This window comes from Amblyomma americanum, chromosome 3, assembly GCF_052857255.1.
Source record: "Amblyomma americanum isolate KBUSLIRL-KWMA chromosome 3, ASM5285725v1, whole genome shotgun sequence".
In the NCBI taxonomy this organism is placed as follows: Eukaryota; Metazoa; Arthropoda; class Arachnida; order Ixodida; family Ixodidae; genus Amblyomma; species Amblyomma americanum.
The window spans coordinates 182,397,001-182,409,303 of NC_135499.1; the positions used below are offsets into that span (position 1 = coordinate 182,397,001).

Sequence of the window (12,303 nt, forward strand, 5' to 3'; positions counted from 1 at the left end):
AGAGCCCCAACGTTCAGCGGCGCTCGGAGAAGCAAGGTTACGCGTGGGGTGACGGTGATGAGGCGGCGAGCGCGAAGCGGTCACGTGGGTTTCTGCATACGAAAGGCGAGCGGTTTCGCCGAAAGAAGGGCACTTCTGTTTATTGTTTATTTAGGTTCCAAAGCGACTCAGGCTATGAGAGACGCCGTAGTGGAGGGCTTCGGATAATTTCGACCGCCTGGGATTCTTTAATGTGCACTGATATCGCACAGTACGCGGGCCTCTAGCATTTCGCCACCATCGAAATGCGACCGCCGCGGCTGGGATCGAACTCGCGTCATTTGGGTCAGCAGCCGAGCGCCATAACCACTGAGCCACTCCGGCGGCCGGGCACTTCTGTCACTATAACTTGTTTGGATTCATGCAAGCACATGCAATGTTCAGTGTCACGAGAATTTAATTAAGCAGAGACATATCATTCATAACGCACAAGTGCATTTTATTATTATATAAACTTAAACAAACCTGCAACAAGTGGATCACATAAAAAATGACCAACTTTAAAGGCACACCCAGGACAAATTTAAGTTGGCTTGTATCAAGAGATTACGACGCTCCAATGATAAAGGAGGCCACTCTCACTGAAAACAGAGCTCTTATAAGCAAGAAAAGGTCAGAAAATGAAATACAGGTGTCATCACCACCCACCTCCACAAGCAAACTGCAATGACACCAAGGCAGTTTTCTGTGCGCGGATTCCTTCCCAACAATCCCAGAGGCCTCTGCAGCTCTTGACAACACAGGTTTGAATCGATGGCAATAAATTAGTCTTTTGCAGAGCAGATTTTTACTGAAAACGAAAGTCGGATGGAGCTGCCCTCAGTGGCCCTTTAAGGAAAGCATTCGACCGAATCATAACTTTTATTTTTTAGTATGCATACAATGGCCAGCTTGGATGGTCATCGGCTGGTTACGTATGGGTTCTGCAAGACACACGTCAGACATATATCAACCCTAACACATATCTCAAAACAACATCCTTCTCAGCCGTATTATGACAGAAGACAGAGATTTTGCATGCACTCACCTGACGTGCTATAGAAACTAGAGGCCTCAACAGCTGGCCAAAACTAACTACTGCACATTTCTAGAAGAACTTCTGAGGTAAAAAAAATACTTTGTCAGTAAAAGAAGGCAGTGAAATAAGACTTGACTTGCCCAAACAATATAATTAAAACGTAAAATAGCCCAATGCTTGTCAAAACTGTCATTACCATTTTAAATATGACAGGGTGATATTGGTGCACTCACTGTGCTTAAGCATGGCATTTCCTCTACCTGTGCTGCCTTACCAGTACCTGCTCTAACACAGCAATCAAACTGGTCTACTCTGTTGGTGCAGCGCACAGATGAACCAGAACAGCAACATCAAAGAACCTAGACATATAAACTAGATAGATAGCTAGATAAACTCTTAATGTTGCCATGAGATGACCAAGGCAAACTTTGCAGTTGCTGGTTCAGGTCAGCCCTTGATCACCTCTCCTCCACGCTCCTGCCAGTCGCAGAAGCTGCCTCTGTAGAACCGGGCTCTGTACATGTAGCAAAAAGAACAGATTAATAAAAATCTGAACAAGCACGATCTCCAAAAGGAAAAAAATCAAGTTGGTCAATCATAACAAAATCCAGAAGAACAGGTAGAAATCCAGTGCATTCAGATGAAACCGGCTGCGACTCCAAGCTTCCGACTACTAAACAATCAATGTACAATTGTTTAATGTGTTCAAATTTGCCACTACTTCTATTTCCTTCACTCCAGCACAAACCGTTCTGATACCCTCTCTCAGAGTTCTCAGCATGAGAGACTATTGCCAGCGTCACATTGATGCCAAGCAATATAAATTTTTGTAAATACCTTTAACAATGACACTCACTGCAGCACATTAAGAAAACAGGTTTTGCTCCCATATGAATAAGTTACTGACCGAACATTACCTTGGCAAAAAACTGCAAGAGGCCGCACACAACAATTGGTAGCATATAAACACCAAGAGAGCAGACACGTCACTTCCTGGGAATTTCACATTAATTTCAGTGCCACATGACGCTCTCTAGCTCTTTATAAAGCATAAAATACATGCCATAGAGGATGAACTTGTGAAAGTTTCTTAGTGCAGGCAAAGCTGCAGAGTGCACTTGACACAGCTCTATCCCAGCATAAAAATGTTTACAAAGACAAATGGGTGTTATGAAGCCACCTCTTACACCACCTCTTTTGAACATTTGGAAAAACAAAGGAAACTCAAGATCAATGCTGGAAACAAAAATTCGCATTTAAATTAGAGGTCTGCACCACAAGCATAGAAGTTCACAAATAACTTAGCAATTATGTAGTTATTGACTGACCCAACTTCAACTACTACATTGCAACTTGTGTGTGATTTACCTGTGATCGGTTTCTTAGGCTCATGTGACCTTGTGGCATCGCACCTCCCTGGGGGGTCATATGACCTTGCAATGTCCCACCTTCCAGACCAATCAGCGAACTTTGTGACAATGAACGACCCCGGGTTGCTCCTGACAAATTCTAAAGCCATCCAGTTTGCTATCTAGAAATTAGGTTGCTCCCAACCTAGCGGGCAGGTTGTGACGACATCACAGGACTACATGACCTCTCTCGACCAATCATTAATTTAATTGTTGCCTGCCATGGTTGCCAGGTAATGATGGCGCACAAGGTCACGTGATCTCTCTCGACCAGTCAGCAATTTTCATGACACCGGACATTGGCGAGGTTTTGGTGTAACAACTCTAATGGTATCACATTAATATTCGAAAATTACCGAGTACTCGGTAGCAATGTAATACAGCGACGACTTTAAATCCAACCGTGGCAAAACCCCAATGATGGGCAAATTATCTGAAGATCGAGTTTAATGTTCTGGAAAACAGTACAAAAGGCATTCAATTCGCTTTCTTCTCCACCGTTTATCGTGTGGATCAATCTCTTTCAGGCACTGCTAGGCTTGGACCAAATGTGAAATTTCGCAAGTGGGCTTTCCCACGTAACAGACGTCATCAGAACAAGATGGCCGACCACCGGTTTCGAAAAATCAATATGCAAAAGCGCACGGTTTTTTGCTTGATCCTTCCATAATGTGTTACACACTTAACGCCCACACCCATGGCACTCGTCCTGTCGCCTTCACAAGTCTTCTGGTGAGAGCTCCGCCACTATGATATGCGGGAGAACTCAAGGAATTTAGCATGGGTGTTGCTGGAAAAACAAAAAATAGCCTGGATGCGCAGTTTTTGTTTCTGAGCTTGGAAGGCAGCCTGTGGCGATGGTGTCTATCGGCCGCTCATTAGCTAGCCGTCTGAACCCAGTTGCATGCAGCTTTTAGACGCTGACTGGCGTTGGCTTTTTTCTTTTTTAGAAGTAGTCTTGCCGTTCCAATACTAATGCGTGTTCCCCTTGCTTACGTCCGCATTGTTCTTCCAACATGTCAAAACTGCGCACTCATTACGGGCTGTTCGCTGTTTGTGCGCTGGAGCCTTTTCTTTTTTCTTCCGGCCCTTTTAAGTCTGAATTCTCAAGGTTTTAGTACCATCATGTTACCTTTAGTTGCCAGTTATGTGTAAATTCATAGATTTTATTTTGTTATTAATTCTGCATTTCTCCATAACAGGTTGCACACTGTTATGCTGCGTAATCAAGCAGCATGCATTAGTGTGCATGTTGTGTTCTTGATTCTTTATGGAGCTGAGTGGTAGTTTTCTTTATTAGTTTTCTTTATTTCAACTGCGAAGACCACAGACTACTTTGAAAAAACAAAAAACAAAAACACGAACAAGGACATTTGGCTGCTCATCTTTTTCTGAAACTTTTTTTAATACTTAACAGATATTTGATATTTGATTTAATATTCGAAGGCAGTTTTTCTCCTTAATCGTATTCAAAAATTTCAATATTTGAACAACCCTAGTATCCACTGATGTGCACAGTTTGTTTATATCTTTTTTCAGGGTGACAGATTTTATCATTGCTCTTGATAGATGTGGAAATGCTTTTGTTGCAACAACCTCTTCCTATACTTTGCAAGTCACAATTAAAATAAGAAGCTGCAATCCATCCTTTTATGCTGCCTGAACTAAACAGCACATTCAAACCTTAATAGAAAGGCTAGAACACATTAACATCATGGTCATGTTGAGGCAAATTTGCCAACACTTCAAAGAGTATAATGCGGTTACATATGCGCAACACCATGCTGTGCAATAATGCAGCATGTATTTCCCACCGTGCAATTCAGACCATTGGCAGTGCTGATACCATAAAGTACACAATAAATATAGTTGATTTTCTAACAGCCATTTCACATTTTTGGGACCCCAGTGCAATGCTTACAGACTCCCACATATGGAACACTTGATACTTTGGTATGCCATGCCCTTGCTACATATTACACGGCATTTTGGATTTAAGGAAATTAGTGGTAGGCAAAAAACACAGTCTACTGGACAGACATGTCATCTCTGATGGAAGTGCAGATGTCATGTGTGCTCACACAAGCTTATCAGTGACAATGCAAGATGGCACAGGCAGCTTGGTGGCTCACTGTAGAAATATTGAGATGCAAGTTTGAGAATACAGGAAGAAAAATCTGATGCAATTCTCATTTACAAGATAGTAAACTAGAGCGGTCTTGCACCTTTTTACCATTGCGGTTTGTATCCTATTCCATTATCTTGTTAAGAAGTTCACTTCGGGGAACACTGGGCAGTATACAAATGACCATCAGTGCAAGCACAAGAATGGAACCAAGAACATCACTGACTGGTCCATCTTGTTGCCACGCACTTTTCTATAAACGCACCATGAAAGCAAGGAATAAAAACCAGCTTATGTGAGATATTAAAAACCCTTGTTTGGTCTTATCAAAGTAAACTGCTTTTCACGCGTGTTTTTAACATTTTTCCCACTCTTAAAGGAATTCGAAGCACATTTTATAAAGGCTGTAAAATATGTTGAGAATGAAGAAGAGTAACATGTATTATCACATACAACAATAATTTTTCAGAAGTAGTTGGTATAGGTGTATTTACTAACAATTCCCTTCAGCTTCTCTAGAGCCTTTGCCTCTTCTTACATCATTCCTAGTTCCCCTGCGCCTGCACCATTTGCTTCGGTGCATGTTCATGTCGGACAGACTGCAGCTCTGAAGAGCATGGTCATGCCCTAACGTGTTTCCTCTAGGTGTGAAACAACCTGTACACTTAACTACAGCATGTGCCACTCAGTGTTAAAAAATATGCAAGACTCAAGTTAGCTTACGCATGGTATCCCTTGGCATGAGCTGTCTGCATGGCACTTGTGGCCCGCACACCTTTTCGACATGAGAAAATAACATTGGGATCATCTGGAGATGGCTTCTCCCGACCATACTTTTCCTTGAACTTCTCTGGTGACATTTCAAGTGCAACACCAATGTCGTTTACTGTGAACAGTGAGGAGACAAAACAAAATGCAGATGTCAATAGTATGACAACCAAGGAAGTCAAATATAATTTTCTCACTAGTTTAAGGAAGCAGAAGACCAAGTGCAAGATCAAACGTGCCTACTGATAGTGCAAGGCAATGAAACTACAACTCAAAATGCCTTGCAGCCACTACCAATGATGACTATGGTAAGCTTTCTTAGACAAAGCCAAATTAGAAAAAGAATCTTTTTGCAGCTTTCACACAAGTAAGGCACTCTTCCTACAACAAAGAAAATGAGACTGTCTCCACAACACTAGGCACTCTGCAACGGCCCAAACATCATACATTACAGCTAAGTTAATAATTTTGTATGCTTACATTTCTACAGAGTTAACAAAGGAATGACATTAGAATTGAGATCTGTAGTTATGTCTGTTATGAGAGCCGAAACTATATAGGACGAACAAGTTTTCCTTGCAATTATGACAAAGTTGCTACGTAGCAGTGAAGAGAGGCATTGCAAGGCATTTAAACAAGAACAGGCAAGCTATCAGCATTCATAAACGGTGTACCACAGTACTATTACTTCAAAATAAACTGATACATTAAGCATCTAGGCATTGCATCATGCAAAAAGCAGAAAGCTTTATTTTGTAACGAGCCAGGGCAGCTGACAACAATGCTTTAAGTATTGAAAATAAATAAAATTCCCCACTGCAAAGTTGTAGCTCATCAAATGAAACGTGTAATTAGTACAATATCTGCAAAGATATCATCATCATACAAGGGTACTACCAATATTCTACAATTGCAAATTTTTCCCAAGCATGAGATAGACCAGTTTCCCAAATAATACCCATTTTTAAATGAATCAGTGCCAGCCAGGTCTCTTTAAAACTCACCAACTTCGTAGCTAAATTTATTCCAGCAGACTTAGAAAGAAATTATGACTAATTAATAAATACCAGGCACTTACTTATAAGACACAGTACATTGCCCAGAAACATTGCAATAATTTCGTCCTTCTAAAAAAAAAAGCTGTCTCCTATTTGTCTCTTAAACTTGTTCTGTAAAGGTGAAAGACACTTTACGACCAAGATGCAACAAATCTATGCTCCAGCATTCTTCATGCCCTGAAAATGATGCACTGCAGATGTACATAGGAAACACGAACAAAAAAGACTAGTGATACAACTGACAACACGAAATGAATTACACCACTTACGGGGGATGTTGACAGCGCCCGGTATGCGCCCATCATTCACAAGTTCCTTGGGTTCTCTCACATCAACAAAGAAAGCTTTCCCCTTCTGAAGCAGATCCTTCACCTCTTCGTAGTCACAACCTGTACAAGATATCAATGTTAAAGAATAAATCTTCTCATTTTTATGCATTTCTCACGAAAGCATCTTTTAAACAAGCTTTCACATGTAATTCCCTTAATGCAGTCAACTCAAGAGTGTGTGTAGTTCCTGCAAAGGCAACAAGAAAAAGCCTACTATGGCGGTGATCATTAAAGTGATTCAAGATAAATAAATGAGCATCTTTTTTGTTTCTGTAACACTTCCACCCAGCCATTCATTGTGTCCTCCACTGCTTACTGCAATGCACAGAATTTACAGAATTTATTGTAAGCACAAAATTACTGATACCCTAGACTGCTTTCGTTACGTGCAGTAGCCTCAAGAACTCAGAGCCTGCAAAGCCAATCATATGCTGTGCACAGATTACTAGTGGCATTGCACGACAGATGTCAATATATGCCACTCCTAGCAATGATGCTAACCTTGCACTAAGGAGAAGTCCTACACTGTTTAAAAATGCATAAAATACACGCGCAACAGTAATGTAATTTTTACTATCATGCATTCATCTTATGTTTATGATGTACTGCTTTAACAACCTGCCGCCTTCAAATGTTCGTACTCATTGCACTCTATATAAAAGCACCTAGCATACCAGGCAAAATGAAAATTTGGATATTGTATTTTGCAACAGTCCAAAACATAGCAGTAGGCTGTATAACACCACAATAGGTAATACAGAATAGAAGGCACCTTTCACTTCCGTGTAGGCATTTCCTTCAAATATTTCACATCTTTGCAATAACAAAATCACAGGTATTTTTATAGTGAAGCAAATTTTGAAACATTAGTTCACTTTAGTGCTCAAGTGCAACAGTGGATTCCAGCAGTAACAAAGTGCGTTAGGAGGCAATTTATGTTCATTTTATTTCATATATTATTTATTTCAATTCTTATTTTCTTAAAAAAATAAGGATTTTCAGTGCCAGCAGCATCAACAGTTAAAAACCAGTCTTGTAGCGATAAGGTACAAAGTTACATCTGTGGACAGAACTTGCTAATGCATAACCCTCAACTATCAAATTACCATCAGTCTATGCATTGTTACAGGTTTTGCAGCATGAAAATATGCAATCTGAGAATGTGAAAAAAAATCGCCAGAAATCCTGCAATTGCCAGAATGCACTAAAGTCTGCTGAGGCGTACAGCACTCACTGTACTAATCAATTCACAATTGAAGAATGCAAACAATTACTTTCACTAAATGACTGAAACAAAAAATTTGCATTAATACATGCACGTTTCTTTGAAAAATTCTCAGAAAAATTACTTTATGCAGTTCAGCCCAGTGACAAGTTGAGACAAGGCTTTACCTCCATCAGCCATTGTAGAAGGGTGCTCCTTAGGCTCTCGTGGTAAAGTGGCTCAGACGGAAATGCTAAGCCTCTATATATACCAGAGCCCTTCTCCACTCCTCCTCTACAATGTTACTTCCACCAATAATTGCTTTGCAAACAAATCTGCAGTGAGCTGCGAGCCAAAGTTAACCTAGCTAATGACCCGGAATAACACACACTCCCATTAGTCCACAAGCACCGCCCCTTTGAGGACTCTAATGATGCAAAGCGTCCTGCAAGCAAATGTATAATGGTTCTACTCTTCAGTGATGAGAAAACTCACTCAGGTTCTCCAACGAGGCAACCTCTTCACTCTGGCCTGTGCTATAGGCTGATCAAAGAAAAAGAGTGTTATTATAATAAACTTCCACAAGAAACACAGCTAGTAAGGCATAGAATGGGCAATGTGTATGCAAGTTGTGCAAAATGAGTTTCCAGTTTAAACACTCGCTCTTAAGATATCTGCTTTTGGCTTAACTGGTGAATTTTATGCACCGAATAACACTGAGGGCTACAAGGCACACAACAATGAAGGGGTCTGGATTAATTTCAACCCCCTAATGTTCTCTGATGTGCACTGAAATCTCAGTACTCAATTTTGCACTACACCTTCGTCAAAATGCACCTTTATGACAGACTATACGTGTGACCTTGAGTGCAGCAGCAGAGTGGCACAGCTACTAGGCCACTACAGCAGGCGTTGCAGCCAGGGTTATCCCTGTAATGCCCAGTATATCACATACAATACAGACTGTACAAGTGCCAACAGTTTTCATTTATGTTTACAGAAGCATATCAAATCCCTACTATATATCGCACAAACCACATTTCCCAAAGTATATTTGAAAGCAAAGACCAAGTGTCAGCTGGCAGTGATGCAAAAGAGGAGTTGAAAGATCCCTAAATACAAAAGCTAATCCTACTACTGGTAGAACATCCTAAATCTTCAGTAGTCCTACTGCAACATCAGAAGGTGATGTAAATTTTGAATTCCAATGATAATCCGATGACAATATGTCTAGATAATTACATTTTGTGAGCAAAAAAGAAGTATCGAAAATATTTCAGCTGTTTTGAATGCTATTCTTTCATGTGCTTGTACTAAATGAACAGTGCCTAATGGGCCCCTGGCAGCTCCTTTGAGAAGCTCATTACAGGCCGTGTGACATGGCAACAACTGCTTTGAGGCGAAGCTCTTATTGCGCTCCTGTAGGTCAAGGAATTTCAAGGAGGTTCTGAATCTGCCGTGTGGCACAGGTATTAGTCTTTACCACAGACCTTTTGTTATTTGAAGTGATGTATAGTATTGTCCAGCATTGTTGAGTAGCACCCTCTTCATAGTGCTTGTTTTCAGAGACTTCCTCAAACTTGTGCTGTTTACTGATCTTGAACAGAGGCACATGCATGCTGAAAATAACAATTTAGCAGAGCATACACCATCACTGCACATGCTGATTGTTCCTAACAAGCATAAAATAAAATCATGAGCACTTCATGCACTGCAACATTTCTCCCATTCCTAAGGTGCATATATATTGAGCTTAAGCTTTCATGTTGGTCTGTTCAGTTTATTAAAGCTAATAATAATGCACATACATACGCCTGTGTTGGCACACTGTCAATAAGGCTAGGAGAATATACTTACTGAGGGCAAATGAATACACATTCACACAAGCATGGTTTCAAAATGTAAATACTGGTCTACTTGATATACAAATGACTGTAGTATGCTGGTTACAAGGTGAATTTTTATGAAAGGTAAGAAAAACACAGCACAGTGACACTAGTTGGGTGACAACTGTTGACGTTGCACGTGCTACACGCAGACAGTTCCATACAGCTTTCAGCATATTATCATGTGCAGTTAAATCACGAAAGGAAAGGGCCAAAAGAACCAGACTGCCAACAAAGGATGCTTCAGGGTCTTTTAAACCATCAGCCCTATTTGCACATATGGAGATGTCGACGTAGCCATATCATATATATGGCTACTGACAACTATAGTAAAGCAGATTTTTGGGCAAGTTGGTGTTGGTTCATCATGACAAAAACATCGCACACACTGATATAACACAAAGAACAAGAAAGAACAAGTGGTATCTTCCTTCTTGTTCTTTCTGTTATGTAAGAGTGTGCGCTCTTTTTGTCACGATTACAACTATAGACTTGCAACGCTAAACGCGCACCATAAAATGCTTATCTCGATTTAACTGTTCGCTTATTTGCACCGGAATTTGATGCAGAGATGGCATACAACAGCCTTGGTTTCTCAGTACCAGAATTGGATGATGTACTTTCCTGATTTGATGTCAATCCGCGTTGTATACACAGCATTGACAACCCAAAACAAGCAGCTTTCGCACAGTGCACGTTTAGCATGCAACAGTTTGCACAGGACTTTCAGTTTTATTGCAATCACAAGGATCAGTATTATGTTGCTGAATTCCACTAATGGAAATGACAAATACAAGGCCTCCAGTTTCAACAGCACTTCATGGAGCAAAATCAGGTTAGTACACTGCCCACACAGTTTATTTCTTTTTTTTTCTAAAATGCTTTGTTTTATGCAATGAAGCAGCAATGCAGCAAGAGCAAAGAACATTACCTTGCTCCTGCTGGTAGACAAGAGTTTTGAGAACTGGTTCATATGTTCGTAGTTTCTGTGGAGTTCGAATGGCCAGTGTGCACTGCAGCCGGCACAGTGCCATAACCTACAGTGGCAACAGACAGAGAAAAAAATTAAGGAAAATAAAGGAATAAAGGAACTGACTGCAGCATGTACACGATATCACATGCACACACACGAAAAAAGTGTGTCAAGGGTTCCCGCCCTCCTCTAGCACATAAAGGTGTTGGTGCACCACCACCTCCCCCAGTTCTATCTGTATCACAGTCCCATCAGCCAGTAAATGAGCATGGCGACTTGTGGAACCACACTATGCACTACACAGCGGCATACTAAATGTACAAATGAGGTGCTTCTCAGAACTTTTCACTTGCACGGGCCAGTAACCGCAAGGAAAAAAAAATAAACTGAGAATTTCCTTGTGATGCGTGTGAAGACTCGAAATGTGAAGCAGCTCCAAGAAAATTTTAACTGCTAAAAAAATGCAGGCGGGAAGATAGAAAATTCGGTTACAATCAGCACATGAAGAGCACGACTAATATTCTTTCTTCGTGGCTGTTAAACCGCTTAAATATCTGTTCTTCCATTTGCCAAAACTTAAGCAAAAATACGATCCCCACCCTTGAATTACCGCCACTGCGACAGAAACGAAAGTAGCATACATGTATCTGCGGACCACCGGACAGCGGACTGGCGACCGCCGATCAACCAAAATAATTAAATTCTCCAGCAGGACCTAAAGACTTGCGGACGTATAAACTACGTGCGGCAAAACTTAACAGCTGACAACGGTGAGATTATTTCCACTTTGCGTTCAGTTGGCCGCTAACTCGGCCAGAAAGCACGGGCACGTGACAGGCTACCGACTGAAAAGTTGCAGGTTCCAGGCTGAACGTAAGTGACGGAAGGTCGTTCTATTCCACAGAAGCAAACGATAACCAGTCTGCCTACCAGTACCACGCCGTGCGGAGGCTTGTACTATTTTCTCTTTCTCTCGAACAGCTGACAGCAGTGTGCAGTGTTGCTAGTACACCGTAGTGTCGCTGCGTTTATTACCCTCATTTGTTGTCTCTAGCCTGTACGGACGTATTAAGCGTTTCAAATTTAAAAAAGCGCTAGCTACCGATACATTCAACAAATGAAAGGAAAAAATAAACTTGTATTCCAAATTAACTTACTCTTATCATACTTGTATAGTCCAAATTTAACTTCCGCATTTCCCGCCAATTTTCTCTATGACAGGTGAGAACGTGTGCTGGTATAACTGTAGTTTCTGCACCAGCGCAGCGCGAAAGCGCCAACCACAGTTTAAAATCTGCACAAAAAGCAGAACGCACATGTTGAGCCGGGTGAAACCGTGCACGTCAACTCACCGTTACTCTGGTTGCACCACTCAGGTTTCTAGAATGTCCGCACTAAAATATTGTATTCTGTGCATCCGGCCTTGTGGGAAAAGTTTAGCAGTGTAGCATTCAGGCACGGCTGCGGTTCGGCTATGGTTGCTATGGTTCAGCC

General features: G+C 41.2%; 1 protein-coding gene across 5 annotated transcripts; it reads right to left on the bottom strand.

Moving 5' to 3' along the window:
* Positions 1-457: 457 nt before the first annotated feature.
* Positions 458-12,299, bottom strand: LOC144125584 (rhodanese domain-containing protein CG4456-like). 5 transcript variants are annotated; one of them, XM_077659077.1, is made up of 7 exons: positions 12,162-12,299; positions 10,768-10,873; positions 9,441-9,569; positions 8,446-8,493; positions 6,687-6,806; positions 5,315-5,477; positions 458-1,571 (listed from the first exon to the last, which is right to left on the bottom strand). In XM_077659077.1, the coding sequence occupies exons 2-7, from the start codon at positions 10,868-10,870 to the stop codon at positions 1,505-1,507; spliced, it is 630 nt and encodes a 209-aa protein (XP_077515203.1). In that variant the 5' UTR covers positions 10,871-10,873; positions 12,162-12,299; the 3' UTR covers positions 458-1,504. The 5 variants fall into 5 exon arrangements, with proteins under 5 accessions (XP_077515203.1, XP_077515202.1, XP_077515205.1 ...); XM_077659076.1 differs by lacking the exon at positions 12,162-12,299 and adding an exon at positions 11,967-12,056; XM_077659079.1 differs by lacking the exon at positions 12,162-12,299 and adding an exon at positions 11,746-11,863.
* Positions 12,300-12,303: the final 4 nt, after the last annotated feature.